The sequence below is a fragment of the Convolutriloba macropyga genome, chromosome 1 (assembly GCF_964194025.1).
Source record: "Convolutriloba macropyga chromosome 1, txConMacr16.3, whole genome shotgun sequence".
Taxonomy (NCBI): Eukaryota; Metazoa; Xenacoelomorpha; order Acoela; family Convolutidae; genus Convolutriloba; species Convolutriloba macropyga.
In genome coordinates, this window is record NC_134468.1 from 48948772 (window position 1) to 48967515 (window position 18744).

Here is an 18744-nt window from a genome sequence, read left to right on the forward strand (position 1 = left end):
AAAAATAGCATTAAATATCATAAATTTCTTTTCAGCAAATTAATCAAAGCTTTACTGGTAATATTTTGTATCCCTCAATATCAATGCGTTTGGCGTATTATATGAAGACCTCTAAATGACCTCATGTTGAGCTCCAAAGACTGTAACCAAGCTGCATGTCGCAAAACCATATGATAGATAACTTCTTTTCATAGCTGGTACTGCTGTGCGCACATTTAAATTCTGTCCATTCCTTTTCGCCCTTCGCCTCAACCGTCTCTCATTCATTGCCATTCAGTTTGCTCTTGTTTCTTTCATGTTATTTTGAACTTTGTTAGCCATTACAATTATAATTCAACTCTTTTCCACATTTGGAAATAGATGGTTTACGGACTAACAAACGAGCGTGCAGACCACCAGTTGGTATGAGGGATACCCAGAATCTTCTACTACTACCACCAATGTGTTGCATAAACTAACATATACCACAAACAACTACCGTCGGATGAAAACCAACGGTACGCCAGGGGTTGGCTTTGGTTGTAGCCAGCAACTTAAGTGAAGGAAGGCTAGCCTAAGATGTCAAAGAAATGGGGAGTTGCGTTTAAAAGGAGCAAAGAGACGAAATAGGAAGGACCTTTAAACCATATCTACTTATTCAAGGGGGCTATAATGGGAACGACCCTTGATTCGTATCGGCCAGCATTCCGCTTAGGCATGGACATGCACTGCAATGCCTGCCCGTTTACACTATGTTTAATCTTACAAACTACGGACAGCTTTTTAATTACATCCAAAAGCAGCAATGAATCTTAATTTTGCATATACCAAATCCAAAGTTCCATCTTTTTACTATAATTTCTTGGTCAAGTGGCCACACCCCACATTATTTGACACTTAAATTATTTGAAAAAATTCTAAACTTGAGAAGGACACGTTACTGACAGCGTCTTCGATCCCAGAGATCAGGAAAAGTACTTTGTGAAATGGAGCAGAATAAAAAAGATGTTATTATCAAAAAGCATCCCTTTTCAAAATTCGTTCTTTAATAGTCGAAGTTATTCTCGAATTTGGATGAAGAAGTGCAATTCGAAAGAGATGGAAAGCTGATTTTTGTCATGCACAGATTTAAAAAATTGAAATTAATCACCATGTTTAATTGCTTGCATTGATCATAATCCATTTTTCCATTTGTAAAATTTTCAGTGTTATCTGACGTTCTTCTTTTATAATCCACTATTATCATTAGGTATGCATTACTTCCTTTTCGCGTAGTTTGGATTTTCCTAGACTTTCTTTTTTTTCGGGTGCGGAAATTTTTGGAAATCTTCCTTCACAAAAAACATTACAGCACTGCTGTAAATACCAGAATTGGAGTGGAGATCCTATTTTCTGTTGTAGACGAAACTGCTTTGTCAATTAAAAATTAAGTCTTATTTTTAAAACAAACGTTTTCGAATTTTACCTTGATTAAGTTATCGGATCTATTCTGTTTTGCCCCCTCACCTTAATGGGCTTATATCTTTTACGCCCCGCATGCGCACGTGCTATTTTTTTTAAATAGTAACGTGCTATATAACAACATATAGTTTGGGATCTGTTCCGTTTGTGCCATCCCCCCCCCCCCAGTACGTTATGTGCGGTGCTAAGAAAATTGGCCGACAGGGTGTTTAGCCGACAAGGAAAAAATGGGAAAATTAGCCGACAGTTTTATCATAATTGGTCATAAAAGTCTCATTGATCCATAAATCAGTAGTTCGGTTGTGATAGATTCATATCAAGTCCCACGGGCCGCTGAGGCATGGCCATGCCCTGCGAGGCATAGCCACATGCGGTGAAATACCTTGGTTACACTAGTTGATAGACCTTTGTTACACTAGATGATAGACCTTTGTTACACTAGATAACGAAAAACTGCGTTATATTTGTCCGCTACGAAACATTGTTTTCAATTGGCTAATCACAGCTTCAGAATAAGTGTTATTGCTCATCTTATGTAAATTTTCGGTTAAATTTCTCATTTTTTGGTTGTCGGCTAAACGCCCTGTCGGCCAATACGGCGGCCACCGTTATGTGCCCCCCAGTTACAGAGAACTTGCCATTACATAGTAAATCATTATGTAAAAATATGGCACGTGCTGGGGGGTGCAAATAATATGCGCCCACTAAGCTGTGTGTGGGGGCAAACGGAAAAGATCCAAAATTTGTAACAACGGGGGGGGGGTGGGGGGTTTATAAAGACTGGGGGAAAGGAAACAGAATAGATCCCAATCAGTTGTTCATCTAGACTCGACTCTCGCATGTTGAACAAATCTGATGAACAATTGATTGGGATCTATTCTGTTTCCCACCAGTGTTTTTACAACAGCACGTGGTCCTGCGGGGCGTAAAAGATATAAGCCCACCAAGGTGAGAGCGGGTCAAAACAGAATAGATCCGAGAATTTAATGAAGGTAAAGTTCGAAAACGTTTGTTTTAGGAATCAGAATTAATTTTTAATTGGACGAGCCATCTTATTAATTGCAGTCGTGTCTTTTCAGAGATTAATTATGTCTGACGTCGGTTCTGAAGATTTCGATGAGGAGCAGGGTCCTAACTTGGGTGTCTACGAGGGCGAGAGGAACGAGAAAGAGGAGAGACACGGATACGGAAAAGCCACACTGCCCAATGGAGATAAATACGAGGGTTATTACGAAAATGGAAAGCGAAATGGTCAAGGTACTTACAAATTTAAGAATGGTGCACGGTATATTGGACAGTACATCAAGGGCAAGAAACACGGCGAAGGTATCATGTACTACCCTGATGGATCCAAGTACGAAGGCCAATGGGTCGACGACATGAGGCATGGGAATGGAACCTACACTTATGTGAACGGAGATGTGTATAGTGGGGAGTGGACTACAAACAACAGACAAGGTCAAGGTGTTTATACTTATGCCGAGACTGGAACCAAGTATGTTGGAACCTGGGTCAATGGGCGACGCGAGGGTGCTGGAGAGCTTATCCACAGTAATCACAAATTTGTTGGCCAATTTTCTTTCGATGTTCCTAAAGGAAAGGGAAAATATATTTTTGATATTGGGTGTGAACAACTAGGCGAGTACATGACCATCGAACAGCCGAGACCGGATGACGCGGAAGAGGACGCTCCTCCAATTTTGGTTCCAAAATGGAAGGCTGGTCGAGTTCAGCCAATTCAGCTAAGTGACCCAAACGGTGATGAGTTCAATGACCTCGAAAACCAAGTGACAGGAACTGACAACACATTACAAAGCGGAGTGGCAGAATCTCAAGAGGCTTAATTTGCGTGAACTCATTTAATGTTCATATATCAGAATATCTAGCTACCCTCATCTCTTTTAGTTGAAGAGAATGCAAACTTCTATCTGTAAAATACGCAAATAGGGATCATTTAAATTGAATAATGGCAATTAAAGTTCGAATATATGTACAGCTACACGTTTTGATATCTAAGTCGAGGATTGTGGTTGTTTCAAATAGTTTCAATTACGTCAAAATGGTCAATTGAGTTTTGAATTGTTTGTTCCTACCACTTTTGCGGTGGATAAAGTTATGTTTTGTTTGCGCACAAAGGAAGCAGAATAAGATTGAAGCTAATTGATGGCTGAGTGATTATCTGTAGTGAGAGCTTGCTGCTATTTGTTGTCAGTTGTATTTGTTTTTGTTCAACTGGGCCAAGGGCTCATTGAGGGCAGTAGGGGCGTGAACTGCTGCGTGATTTTGTGTTGTGTGTTTCATCTGTATTTGGTGAGATAGCAGAGAGGAAATACACCGCTCTCGTTGAATTCTGTCTTCACGTAGCACCATCCAGGCTGCTCCTCCCCTTCATACACCACAATCTGTGCAATAAATACATGCATATCATCTGGATGAGATACAACAAAATTTTTATAAGTTCTCTTGCCTAAAATGGTACGAAATTGTATTGTTTTTAAAGAAGGTATTTTAAATTAATTAACAGATATGCACAATTTTCGTATGCGTTCATATTGCGCTACTGGGATCATCAACACAAGATTACGTCAACTGGCGTTTAATAGTAACTAATGCGTCAACTGTCTGTCCATTAATTTGTTTCAATGGAAAGTTAATGGGTCAACGCAAGACGGTGTTTTGTTTGATTTCCTTATGCCGAGTTAAATTTATCAAGTCCAGGACAGTATAGACGGAAAGGACCAGCTCTATTGAACTTCTGAAGCCAAAGAAAAACTGTTGCTTCAATGCACTAAGAAAGTTTCTGGCATAATGAGTCATCACCCTCAGATCTCTCGTTGTTTCAATAAATTAAAGCAGTTAAGGGCCCCAGAGCTATGCAATGAGAGGAGTTAATGTGAGACTCACGTCAAGCTAAGGCAGACTTTGTCTTTACTTCAAGTTGCCTGAACTAAGTTAAATTAAATTTACTGAGCTTAGTGTCTACGTCAGAATTCCTTTGGAGCTGAATACGACCTTGAATGTTTTTTTTAATCGTGATGTGCTCTTTCTTGCTGATACGCCCAATGATAAGGGATAATTAATTCGAAGCGGTTTTACTACTTTTCACCCCGATTCATTTAATCCCGCATATCTTAACTGCATATCATTTAACCCCTCTACCAATTAACCCCATGCATAATTTCATACCGCCAATTAGCTGTCGGAATTAAAGGTATGTTTTGTCATAATTAACCGGATAAATTAATCCATGTTCGTTTGTGACAGTTTTTTATCAAGTCCCATGGGCCGCTGAGACATAGCCATGACCCGCGAGGCATGACCTATTGATTTTTTTACTAGATTAAAATCCGAGTGAAATGATGGGTTAAATAAATGGTGGTGGGGGGGGGGGGGGGGGGGCAAAATTCAAAGCAAAATATCATTGGCTTGCCTAATTTGAAAGGAAAATAAAGAAAATAGATAAATGGTGTAACTGCAATGGATACACAGAACGATGGGGAATCTTTATGCGAGGCAAGCTTTTTCTTCTGTCAAAATTTCACTCGCATCGTAGAGAAAAAACATCAATTTGTGGCTCCTAAGGCTTAGTTTTGATCGATAAAAAAATTTGAATGTTTCAAAAATCTGATAAAGGGAACACTGAATTTTTCGCAGGGTGTAGTGACTGAAAACGGTAAAAACGTTGATCGGGGAATGATAAATTGGGCCAAAATAACGATTCATTCTATAATTGAAGAAACCCTAATTCAATACATACAATTTATTGAAATTCAGACTTAAAAAAAACAAAACTTTTTTGACAAATTTTGAAACGGAAACAACTCTTTCTCGAACAATAAAGATAAAAAGTTTTTCTGTTACGCTTGCTGGTTTATCTTGTATCTATATTCTGAGATTTTGAGTTTAAATACGAAATTTTCTAGAAGATCAGTCTATTTAAAGCTAATACAACATAAATGACCAGTACATCAAGGAAAAGAATAGTCATACCTTTCTAAGAACAGTTTGTGAAAAAAATTCTTAAACTCCGATTTTCTTATTTTTTAATTTTAATTTTGGAAATGAAATAATTAATAATAAATTTATTCAATTTACCAGTTTTAAAAAATCATTAAAACAACAGTCCCGAGTGTAAGAATGAGGAAGAATTTTTTTTCAATGTATTATCAAGACGACTTTTAAACTGATGTCTTCCAGTCTGAAGAAGTTCCTTTGATTGGCGAAGTAAAGCATTTAAGAATCAAAAGATTCGCAAAATCAAAAAATCCTGATTTACATTTTTGGGAGTCGAAAAGTACATCTCTTTTTTTAGCACCCTGTTCTGCAAAATCACACATTTAACTGAACACCGTGATATCAGTATTAAAAGTTATTATCGCCATCAACAAAAAGAGCAAATTTTTGGAGGCTCCCGTTTTTATTAATAAGATTTTAGGTTTTAATGGTGCTCTTTTTTGTAAGACGCGTCCACACATTTTATTGTTCATTTTTAGCTTTCAAATCTGGATGAACTGATAATTTTCTCTGCATTGAGTTCCGGGGGAGATCACAAGTTGGCTTCGTAACTTAAGCGCTACGAGTGTTAAGTTGCTGGGAAAGCCAATTTTTAGGGTGGCAAAATCAGTTTTTGAGACCAGCCTTTTTCTCCTTTTTTGTCCAGTTTTATGCGCTTTTCTCCTTTTCTGTCAAATTTTTGATATTTTTGTCGAATTGGCTTTTGATGGAAACTGATTATAATTGAAATAGGTCATAGTTTCATTGTGCTCAAACTGTATTTGAATTTTTTTGACGTAATGCTATTTTTCACACCGACGTTAGTTCTGAAAATTACAGTAATTTTCGCTAACTTCATTGAACATAATGTTTTTGACAAATAAGGACCGAAGATTTTTTTTAGAAGTTCGAGATGAGTTTTATGAGCTACATAACTAAAAACTAACTCAAGAAATTCCAAAGACTTGCTAAATTTGCTGCCTCTTGACTTTTCTTGTTCTTTTTCATTTACTTGGATTCCTCAAGTCTAAAATTTTTTTTGGAGTGCTGTGCAAGAAATTGTTGTTTTTCCACATAGAAATTTTAAAATTTACTATTAAAACTTTAGAATATGCACATTTTTTATTCTAACTGAAAGTTTGTTAGTTTCATATTTTTTAGAACGAGAGGACAGAACATTTCTTTGAGCTTGCAGCTGGTTTTTGCGTCGAATAATGTTTTCAAGTAATTTTGTCAGTTTGTGATGGTTTTGCATGTAGTTGTCTGTGTCGCGAAACTTCTTTTGGCCGCCGATTTATCTTCATTGCGTTCTTTTTTAATAGGATAGAGTTGTTTTTAATACCTTAACTCTGAAATTGTTTAAACTCTTTTTGCTCTAGATTTTTGTAAATATTTTTTGTCTGTTTGGCTTGGAGTGATCAATTTGTCTTTGTTCAATTCAGGGACTGAATGGAATTTATAATTCTTTAGAAAAATTTGCACAAATATTTCGCAATTTGTAAACTATTTTTGTAGACTAACCAGTTTCGACTTTGAAAAAATAATCAGCAATTAAAATAAGCGGCACATATTACAAAAAGTTTCATGGTTGAATCTTCCGCAATGATAATAATTTGATAGACTTGATTTTATATATTCAATAAAAATTTGATAGATGTATATCGAGAAACGAATTCTTTGAGAGCGGTTGAATGGTTTTTTAAAAAGCGTGAGAGATATGTTGGAAAAACCGGTGCTACACACTGACACGCTCGAGTCTTCTTTTTATAATATATTTGTAATATAAAATTTACATAAAATCTAGAAAGTTGATGTAATATAGATGTAATATATACATTTTCAGCATCTTGGTTCGCTATGGGGAGATTTCGGTTTTAGTCTGAAGATAGAAGTAATACTTGAATATTTTTATTAATTATCTTGATAATATTTGTTGCACGAGAGTTCATTGATACAATTCGCCATTCCTTGAAAAATAAAAATCATTTGCACACCTGTTCTTTGACGAGAGACAGTTCATCAACACTGTCTGCATTTCCACTATAGGAGTGAGTCACCCTCATCAAGTAGTCATCTGGGCCTGGAATGATGACGAAAGACTCCGGGAAATATCCCTCCAGGCCCTTGCACACCCCTCGGATCCAGTCGTGGCTGTCTTGTGCCACTATCGTCACCACCTCTCCCCGCTTTATTGGCAAGTCATCTGACTTCGATCCCAGGAAATCTCGTGTGACCAGGCAGTACTGAGTCCTCAATCCACCTCCACGTTTAGAGATCTTCAACAAACAAACACTGTTTTTAAAAGAGAAACTTTTCAAAACAAAATTTCCTTTTTCCCATTTTGATAACTTAAGTAACTGAATCAGAAAATTGAGTATCTTGTGTAAATGATATCTTGTGAAAACTATTATAATCATGATCATAACTACAATAGTCGGAGACTGACCGAAAAGGCAAGACGCATTTTTGACAAGTGGAAATTAGTTGTTCACATCAAGGTGTTTATTTTTTGTCAGCATAAAGAATAATGTGAAAATATGCGGAGGTGATGCGTCAAGATTTTGTTACAGAAGATGATCCTTTGAAAAATCTGAAGATCTAATCTGTGTTTTTCTCACCTGACTCGCTCTGGGAGACGGTGATGGAGATCTAGAACCATTGCTACTCACTGACTTGGGCACTGAAACAGTTTTGAAATTTCATTGCAGAGCACTTTTTTCCGTATCCCATCCGAAACAAAGAGATGCTCTTCACACCATAACTTTATGGCTACCTAGCAATTATGGTCAATTGAGACACCTTAGGCTCATAGAGAACGGCTCAGGAATTTAATGCCTTCGGACTTACCAGTTTATGCCATTTCCGCAGACAATGTCACGAAACTCGTTCCGACAAAAAAAAGGTCGAAAATCGGTAGTTCGAAAAACCGCATGAAAAAGACCAACAGGACTAATATAATTGCTAACATGGGAGAAAAATTGCACAAATAGTCGCGAATAGATTTCAGTGCCGTAAAACACAGACATTCTGATGTAGAAATGAATTGAAAAAAATATCGACGCCGTCGGGCGGTTGGGCAATTTAATTCATAGGGTGTGCAAATTTTTACGGCTGCAAAATGTTCCGATAATGGAAGGTTTCGCAATCCTGATCTCCATATAGCAAACGGCTTCCTTAACCACTCAGCGATACCATTGAAATCTCAAATTGAAACCACGCAAAAAAGGGAGACAAATCATTGAAGCAATAGAATTTTCTAGAAGAAATGTAACACAGAAAAGAGTCCGACAACGATACAAAAAACGTTGACATTTGAATACAGGAAATGACACCAATAGTCTGCAATACTTTCTATAAACTAGCCTTACATACATCGGAAATATTGAAGAAAAAATAAAAATAACAAAATTTATTGAATAAAACAACCATATTAGGAGTTTCGATAGCGGGCCTTGGTGCCGGCATGGGAGTAGGGGGTTATGTTGGTTGCTGGTGGTGGTGGGGATAGGGGATAGGAAGCTGGGCACGTAGGCAGGTGATGGTAGATAGTAGGATTGGGGAGTGGGTAGCTGGGGGTAGCTGTTTTCTACAGCTAAAACAGAACTCAACGTTATGTCAAAGTTCAAAAAACAAAATTGAGACTTCAAATCATAAAGGAAACTGTTTCAGCTAAAAAAATCAAAACCAATAGATTCCGAAGAGAACCGATTCGAAGAGTTGTGCAGTATAATTCGCAAACTAATCGTTCCTTGTTTCGAAATATCAAAAAGAATAAATTTATGCCTTAAATTATTATAAGAACTTTAATGAAATAGAGGCACGATTTTTAAACTGAGAGGAGTGGGGACAGATTATTGTTGATGGTTTTTCTGGCAAGTTTTGTTGTCGGTTCACTGAAAATTTGGTAGCGGGGGTATGTAGTTCAGTGGGTTGTCTGAGTGGGGGCGAGTAGGTGGGGAAGGGAGGGGTAATTTGTGGGGATTGCAGATAGTTGGGATGGGTTTGTTTGGGGGGTATGTTGGTTGGGTGTAGATTGAGGGGACAGTGGCATAGGTAGTTTTTTCTGGAAGGGGAATGGTTGGGGTAGGTAATTGGAATGGTTTGTGTTTTGAATACGCCGGTAGTGCTGTTATCGGAAGAAAAATTGTTTGTCCGAACTTAAAGTTTACCCCCAGTTCCTATTTACTATGCATTACAAAATAAAGTACATTTAAAGTCTGTTAGAATTTTGAATCGAGTTAAAGACTTAAACTTAATATTATTAGAAAGTTTAACTTACCAAATTAATCTGACAGAAGGTAAACTGATTCAGGTTACCAATACCGATATAAATGAATCTTAAAGAAATGGTGCTGTGAATCAATACTCGGTTCAAACTGATGATTTTAGATAACTATTATTAGAGTTAGATTAATTGATGTAAAATCTTCACAGCATGTATTAAAGGATTATGATATCTCCGGAAGTGTGAATGAATTCTTAGAAAAATGCAAATGCATTCCATTTATGGTTCCCTTTGCGACTGATTTGCAGAAGCAAACCATATTGGGTAAACCTTGCGACTCCCACTATAAATCATGGTGCTAAGATTAGTTTTGTATCTTGACTTTTTCACACTGATAATGGGTATATATACAGCTGATTTTTGAGTCCTTTTTCATCCCCAAAATCAAATCACCATCTTGATCTAATAATCAGATCTCTCCTGTAAATCTCTTCTTGTTATTCTCTCAGTTTGAGAAATTAATTTTTCTACTTAGTTAAAAAAGCTTTTATTCCGCTTGCGAAAGTCCATAATCCAACAGGTTATGGGCCCAGCAATTTTCTAAGTCTTAAAACTAATTTCTAAAACAAAACTAATTTGTTGTTGACAGTCATAATCCTTTTCTGCTTAGTACCTTTAATTTTCACAACTGTTTTGCCTGCTCAAACTACGATGGATCAACAGACAGTGAAGCTGTTTACCTACACAGGAAAGGCACAGGACTTTCCAATCTGGAGCACAAGATTTGTGGCAATGATGCAGACGCAGGGACTCTATAAATCACTACTTGGGACAGAGGAGCATTCCAACGAGCCTGCACCTCTAGCCAATGGGGCGAGCAACGATGAAAAGAAGAACCATAAGGTGCTGAAGGATGCATATGAGAAGGAAGTTGCAGACATCAAGGAGAAAAGGATGTGTTGTGCCATCTGGCACTGACTCTAACGTGCAAAAACCCTCATGCTGATAAGACATGACTGTGTGGGAGATGACGGCATCGGAGATGGAGCAAAGGCTTGGAAGCTTTGCCAGGAGAGATTTCAGAGTGTGGAGACGCCGACAGTGGTGACTTTGGTGGCACAGCTTGCTCGACTGCAGCTCGAGGATGCTGAGGTTTTGGATAGCTTCTTCATCAGAGGACAGGAGTTGCTCACAAGGCTACAAGAAGAAGTGGAAGCAGTCTCAGAGACCCTCTTCAACGCCAACGCCTTGGTCCTCAATGGTCTACCAATGAGGTCTGAAATTTTGTTATACAGGAAAGTTTTAACCCGGCAACGAACTTCACGGAGTTGAGGAAAAGGCTGCAGAACTTCCGTGAGAGCACAGCACAGAGGCACAAGGGACAAAGTGGTTCAGTGGCACTGGCAAGGAAGCGTGACTTCAAGAAGGGACCCAAGAAAGGAAACTGTTTTGTGTGTGGGATCCCTGGACACTTTGCCAAGGACTGCAGGAGGAAGGAGACAGCACAATGCAGCAAGTGTGGTGAGAAGGGTCACCTAGACAGGGCATGCAAGAGACAAAGAGATGGAGGCAAACATGAGTCAGTGGCAATGGGTCAAACAATGGCTACACCAGACGAGGAATGCTGGGCAGCTCTTACCCAGTGGAAGACAGCAGGCATGCTAGTGGACAGTGGTTGTACAGATCACATAGTGACAAACATCGACGCGTTCCTGGACTTTGTGCCCATTTAATCAGTGGTCAGAAATCCCAACGGAGAGGCTTCCAGAGTTGTGGGCAGAGGCTGTGTGAGAATCAGCATACCCTCAAACAAAGGGGAATTCCAATGCGAACTCAGGAATGTTTTGTTTGTGCCGGACTATTCTTCAAACCTCCTATCAGTCTCAAGATGCACGGAGTGGGGACATAGCTTCACTTTTGAGAAAAAAAAACAGCTGCATGAAACCAGAAGGGAACTCGGGTAAAACTAACACAAGAAAATAACTTGTTTTACTTACCCTGCAGCGTGCTAGAATTAAAGATGAGTTCCAACAGCATGAAACGTGACAGTGCAAAGAAGTGGCACAGACGATTGGGTCATTTGAATCGAGGTATAAAACCTAAGCTTTCAAATAGTAAACTATCTATTTTTGGTTGCACAGTCTTCATGAGAAAGCGGGAGAGAGATGTCAGCAAACTTGAATCCAAGGCACTGGAAAGAAATTTTGTGGGTTACACTGAAGGAGACAACGGATACCTGGTGTACGTTCCCAACACACGCAAGGTTGTGGCAGTTCGAGATGTGATCATCAAGGAGTCCGAAGTGGGCTCAATCCCTGACAACACAGAGACGCCCGACCTACTAGATGAGAGGTAACAGCAACTGGGGATCTGGCACCTAGATAATGGTCGTCAAGACGATGGCAACAAAGAGGAGCAGGGAACATCTACTGCAATAAAGGAAGAGTGGCATAACGCAGAGAGCGCGAACACTCAAGAAACGACACTGAGACGAGATGCCTCAGATGTTGAGGAAGCAGCACTGGACGAAGAATCTACTGCAACAAGAGGGAGTCTCAGAGACTCTGAGTCACTGGAAGACAGTGAAACGGAGGACTTCTCGCAGACAGTTGGATTCTTTGAAGTGGCACTGGAGCAAGTGGACAGGGCAGAGCCCAGACGAGGGACAAGAGCAAGGAATGTTCCGCAATTCTTTGGAGAAGTCAGGACCCATCATGCTGTGACTGAAGGTGACTATGTGGAAACCAAAACAGTCTACGAAGCCAAGCAAGCTGACGAATGGGACCAGTGGTACCGGGCAATGAAAAATGAGGTCAGGGCACTCCAAGACAACTAGACTTGGGACCTAGTGAGACCACCCACAGAAAGGGACGTCATACCGGGCAAATGGGTCTACAAAGTGAAATTGGGACCCAGTGGTCAAGTCGACAAATACAAAGCACGCTATGTGGCGAAAGGCTTCAAACAAGTGGAGGGACTGGACTACTTTGAGACTTTTGCGCCCACCTGTAAGCCAGAGACATTCAGGATTCTACTTCAGCTATCAGCGAAGCAGGGCCATGTGATGCACCAATTTGATGTCAAGACTGCTTTCCTGCATTCACCAATCGAGGAAGAAGTGTATCTGGAACAGCCACAGGAGTTTGAAAAAAGGATCAGATGGGGAGAAGTTAGTATGTCGACCAATTAAATCAATTTATGGTTTGAAACAGGCTTCTAACAACTGGTACAAAGAGCTGGCAAACTTTCTACTGCGACAGGGGGTTCACCAGAAGCAGGAACGATCACTGCTTGTTCGCAAGTTCAGAGACAGAGGATCACACCTTCATCTTGGTCTGGGTTGACGACATCATAGTAGCATCAAGAAGTATGACAGTGATCTCCGATGTCAAGAGGGCACTAGAGGCAACATTTCACATGGAAGACAGAGGGAGACTACACTGGTTTCTGGGCCTTAGAATCAGACAAGAAGAGGGCAAAGTCACAGTCGACCAAGAACGCTACATAGAAACAATACTTGAGCGGTTTCAATGCAAACCCTCAAGAACTCCAGCTGATTTGAATTTAAAAGTTCAGACAGCACAGAACGGAGACGAAGAAGTGGACCAGAGGATCTACAGAAGCTTGGTTGGATCACTTCTTTATCTGGCCAAACAGACGAGACCAGACATCATGTTCACAGTCAACATTCTGTCCAGGCGCATGAACGCACCTACCAATCAACACTGGCTATGCGGAAAACGACTTCTGCGATATCTTCAAGGTTCAAAAGGTTTAAAACTTACTTACACAAAATAGGCCAGTCATGATTTAGTGGGGGAAAGTGATGCAGACTGGTCTGGAGATGTGAACGACAAAAAATCAACAACGGGCTTTTACTTCAAGCTCAACGGACGTGGCGCAGCACTCAGCTGGGGTGTCAAGAAGCAGGCTACAGTTGATCTTTCTTCATCAGAAGCAGAATACCAGGGCATGGCAGCAGCTGTTCGGGAAGCACTCTACCTGAAACAACTTCTAGAGGATTTGGCATCCATCAGAAACGTCCAATAGCAATTGGAGAGGACAACCAAAGTTGTATCAGACTTTGCCAAAACCCAGTCGTGCACAAGAGGAGCAAGCACATCGAGACAAAGTTTCACTTCATTCGGGACAAGACGGAGAATGAGACTAATTCAATTCATTACGTTCCTACAGACAAAATTGCAGCGGACATCTTCACAATGTTTTTACCCGTTCCAAAAGTGGAACATTCAGAGCAGTTTTGATGGGAACAGACTCTACGCAATCAACTCAAGTCTGAGTGGGGGTGATAGAATTTTGATTCGAGTTCAAGACTTAAACTTAGTATTATTAGAAAGTTTAACTTACCAAATTAATCTGACAGAAGGTAAACTGATTCAGGTTACCAATACTGATATAAATGAATCTTCAAGAAATGGTGCTGTGAATCAATACTCGGTTCAAACTGATGATTCTAGATAACTATTATTAGAGTTAGATTAATTGATGTAAAATCTTCCCAGCATATTTTAAAGGATTATGATATCTCCGGAAGCGTGAATGAATTCTTAGAAAAGTGTAAATGCATTCCATTTATGGTTCCCTTTGCGACTGATTTGCAGAAGCAAACCATATTGGGTAACCCTTGCGACCCCCACTATAAATCATGGTGCTAAGATTAGTTTTGTATCTTGACTTTTCACACTGATAATGGGTATATATACAGCTGATTTTTGAGTCCTTTTTCATCCCCAAAATCAAATCACCATCTTGATCTAATAATCAGATCTCTCCTGTAAATCTCTAAATTCTACTGTAAAATATCATTCTTGTTATTCTCTCATTTTGAGAAATTAATTTTTCTACTTAGTTAAAAACGCTTTTATTCCGCTTGCGAAAGTCCATAACCCAACAGAGTCCAAATTTCGATAACAAATGTCCGATTTCAAATCGAAAGAAAACAAAGTCCAGCTAAAAAGTATCCGATAGAATACCAGATGTGACTAGAGTGTTTGTCCGAGATAAAAATTGGAGAGAATCGATCGACAAAAAATTTAGTTATTAGCTTGATAAAACTATGGACAGTTCTTAAAAATGCAGACAATTTTCAGGCTAGGGTCTTAGTAGCTTGTAAGGGAAGTAGGTAGGTTTGGGAATAGTGGTTGGTAGGTTTGGGGATAGGTAACTAGGGGATGGGTAGTTATATGGGGAGGGGTGTATGGTTGGAACAAAGTTGGGAGAGGTGAAGTAGGGTGCCGCCGTATGTCGAATGTTCGACATGTTCAACATTCTGAAGTCAACGTTCATGAAGGACTAATTGAAAATTTGAATAATGAACAAACCTGCTGCAACTAAAAACCTTAATAGTATCGATACTCCTCTTGAGTTGTAAAAACCTATAGAGTACCAATATGTCTCTTCAAGTCGTAAAAACTTGTAGAATACCAATACTTCTCTTAATATCGTAAAAACCTGTGAAAAGCCGATAGTTCTATTCAAGTAGTTAAAATAAGTAGAATTACAAAAGTTCTGCTTGAGTCGAAAAAACCAAGGTCACTGCTGTCTAGCTATGCTGAGCTCCCAGATTCGCAGCTATACTAACTTTAGTTTGAGAGCAACTAACTAATTGTGAATAAGAAAAATAATGAATCAATGCAAATTTGTTCGTGCTGAAATTCATATCTGTTTTAGGTTAGGGTCTGAGTAGCTTGTAAGGAAAGTAGGTAGGTTTGGGAATAGGGGTTGGTAGGTTTGGGGATAGGTAACTAGGGGATGGGTAGTTATGTGGGGAGGGATCTATGGTTGGAACCAAGTTGGGAGAGGTGAGGTAGGATGCCGGTCCATGTCGAATGTTCGACATGTTCAACACTTCGAAGTCCACGTTCATGAAGAACTAGGTAATAATTTGAATAATGAACAAACCTGCTGCAGCTAAAAACCAATATAATATCGATATTCCTCTTGGAGTTGTAAAAACATATAGAGTACCAATATTTCTCTTCATGTTGTAAATCCCGTGGAATGCCAATAGTTCTCTTCAAGTAGTTAAAGTAAGTAGAATTACAAAACTGCTCTTTGAGTCGTAAAAACCAAGATCACTGCTGTCTAGCGATGCTCAACTCACAGATTCGCAGCTATACTAATCTTAGTTTGAGAGCAATTAACTAAATGTCAATAAGAAAAATAATGAACTAATGCAAACTTGTTCGTGCTGAAATTCGAATTCATATCTGTTCAAAGACTGTCCTGTCATATGGCTTCGATTTGTATTCATTTTTAGATTTGACAAATTAAACTGCCGGTTTTAGTGCAATTTTAAATTCAGAGGAATTAGAGAGGACGCCTGGAACCAAATGTGACATATTTCATACGAAACTTCAAACCTTGGAGTGTTATGATGTGCCCGTGACCTCTTGCGGCACACCATAAACAAAACGAGGTCAGGGGTCAGAAGCCGGGTTTGAGATGGATGAAATTTGGTTACATGGGACTTAGCCCGAAGGTTCTCGAGTTTCCTCCTCAATTGCTATGGTAGACGACTATATATACAAAATTGAATCGCTAAACAGCGTTTCTAGCTACCATCATTCGTTTCCCAAGAATGTTCAGTTGTAATTGTGGTGGAAACTCTTCCAGTTGTGGTAGGTGCGATTGCAGGAAAAATCGAATGGAAAGTTTTTTCGTTCCCATTTGATTTATATCCAAACAAATCAGCTGGTATGAAACATTGGACACATGTTTAACGATCACAGACGGGCAATGTACTCACCATCATTAAGCTGACCTTTGGAGTATTTTTATTCAATGTTCGGTTTAATCAATATTCAATATTCGGTTTAATGTTTTCATGTGTCTGAGTAGTGTTCTACTGGGATAGCAGATTTTCGACCCATTAAATAAGATTGCTATAACATAAGATAGAACTACCAGGCTTTTCACATTTTTAATATGATATAGATCTGTTAAAAGAAACTCGACTTTAATAGGCGCATTTCATTGACTTTTGATCAGAGCTTCCACCTACTTTTAACTATTTTAGCTAAATTATTTTTTTTTCAATGAATCAAAAATTAATTGCGATAAATGAACAAAGACACAATTGACTGACACAATGAACAATTTTTTTGTTAACTTGAGAGCAGCTCACAAACAGAATTTTAACTATGAGTGGATGATTGCAAAGTTTTGATTCCAACTGGAAACTATCACCTTCAAATTTTCAAAAAGAAAGAGCTGAAGGCGCCAGCAAACCAGAGTGTCTTCCTGCACTGGTCTCGAAAGCAACATCGCGTATTGGGGTGTAAAAAGTTGCAAAAAGGTCAGGTAAAAGAAAACAAGGAGGATCGTTAATGTGCGTTTATACATAATGTTTCTACCCGTCGAAAAATAGAATTATGAAAGACAAATTCTGTTTTTCAAAGAAGCGTATTCTGATATATGAATTCAATAGGGTTATTCACTCAAGAAAGCGCTGAGCAGCATAGCCCAGAATAATTGCTGCTTATTCTTTTTTTTTTTAGAAAACTAGAGAGTGAGAGTTGTGAAACAATTTTTAAAGGAAGTTCAAATTTCTTGCGCATAATGTTTCAACATTACCGTATTCCGCCTTTCAAAAATTATACGTTTCTGAAAAGTTGACAGAAAAGTGAACGCATTTTTAAATAGAACCGGCGACAGTTGGATAAAAACTAGTCTTCACACAGACACAATCAGAAAAATGAACAAATTTTTCAACAGTTCTGTTAAATTGTGGTGGAATGAGTCCCTATAATAATTTTTAGAAACTAAATTTTGGAAAATTAAATGTTAGCTAGTCAAAAAAACTTTCGAAATTTGGTAAGAAAAAGCAGTTTTTAACCAGTTGTAAACATTAAGTCCTTAATCTTTGTAACATCTACTGTAATTACAGATTAATAAGGTGACAATTAAAAACTATTTTTGTTTCAGATCAGAAATCAGTTCAGACTAGTAACTGATGAAACTTGTACAAAAACATTTTATGAGGAAGAATTGATGAAAAAGATTAACAAACTTTTTGTCACATTTTTTGTAAGGCTTCAGTTGAAAAAAAAGAGTTTTCAAGCTCAAGGATCTGTTTTAAAAATATTTAGAATTACATCAAAAAGTTTTATCTTTATAATTGGTAATCTTCGAGGCTCGATTGCAATGAAAAAAGATGTAGATACAGTTATTGGAGGAATCCTAAATTTATCTTACGGTAAATGCTTGAAAACAATCGTTCTAAATTTTAAAATAATTTCTGATAAATTTTCTAGCAAAAATTTCACTGGTTTTCACAGTGTTGCAATAAAAATCAATAAATGTCTTAGGGATGAAAAGATAATTTTTTTGCGATCAAATTTATTCGGTAACATGTTTTTCGAAATGCCTAATTAATGCCTATGCAATATTTAGAACCCTCTGTAACATTGGTAAACCTCCGACAGAAAGTGTTTCTGTAGTTTACTGAATACAATGTTAAGGAATACATATTTTGAAAGTCGAATGTACTATGCAAAAAAATATCCTAAAATTAAAAAACACCAAATATCGAGTGCTTTTTCGAGAAGTCATTCATCATTCCTTGAAGAATATATTTCTTTGAGGAATGATTAAAGTTTTCAATTGTTTTTTTAAAATAATGCCGCTATTTACAAAATTTAAAAACAGAATTTATGTTCTTTTTTCTTTTTAAGTCTTTTCGGTTTTATCATGAAAAAAGTTTATTTTCTTCAGAAACAGTTAAAATTCTTACAAGAGAACTAAAAAGGCTGACCACCTTGATTAATAATTGAGTTTAAGCGGTCTTATAGCATAATTCGAAAAAATTTTAGCTTTCTCAAGAAATCTAAAATTTGATCAAGATTAGTCCAGAAATGATCGTCTTTCCCAAAGGCTATCAATATAACGACATACTAAAATTGTGGCAGGATATTTTTCATCATTCAATGGAAGCAATGTTCGTGCTGATTGAGGGTATTTATTAGAAATCTTTAAAATTAAGGATTTTAGCTGTAAAGTAACCTTTTTATCAGCGAGTTCATGTAAAATCCCTGCCAAAATTTTATAATATAAATAAAATTGTC

At 38.1% G+C, this 18744-nt stretch overlaps 3 protein-coding genes across 11 annotated transcripts in view; 1 reads left to right on the forward strand and 2 right to left on the reverse strand.

Annotated features, from left to right (window-relative positions):
- Nucleotides 1–18744, reverse strand: part of LOC142339915 (uncharacterized) — a 164542-nt gene that overhangs the window by 56455 nt on the left and 89343 nt on the right. The window lies entirely within an intron of this gene.
- On the forward strand, nucleotides 1091–3441 carry LOC142339926 (radial spoke head 1 homolog). Its single transcript, XM_075390290.1, has 2 exons — nucleotides 1091–1228; nucleotides 2520–3441. Exon 2 carries the CDS (start codon nucleotides 2529–2531, stop codon nucleotides 3282–3284), a length of 756 nt encoding a protein of 251 aa, XP_075246405.1. The 5' UTR covers nucleotides 1091–1228; nucleotides 2520–2528; the 3' UTR covers nucleotides 3285–3441.
- Nucleotides 3381–18744, reverse strand: part of LOC142339873 (uncharacterized) — a 345440-nt gene continuing 330076 nt past the window's right edge. For all 9 annotated transcript variants that reach the window (XM_075390195.1, XM_075390220.1, XM_075390202.1 and 6 more), the window contains 3 exons: nucleotides 8052–8113; nucleotides 7428–7709; nucleotides 3381–3842 (listed from right to left, as the gene is read on the reverse strand). In XM_075390195.1, coding sequence (XP_075246310.1) covers nucleotides 3738–3842; nucleotides 7428–7709; nucleotides 8052–8113 — 449 coding nt within the window. In that variant the 3' untranslated portion in view covers nucleotides 3381–3737. The remainder of the gene's footprint in view (nucleotides 3843–7427; nucleotides 7710–8051; nucleotides 8114–18744) is intronic.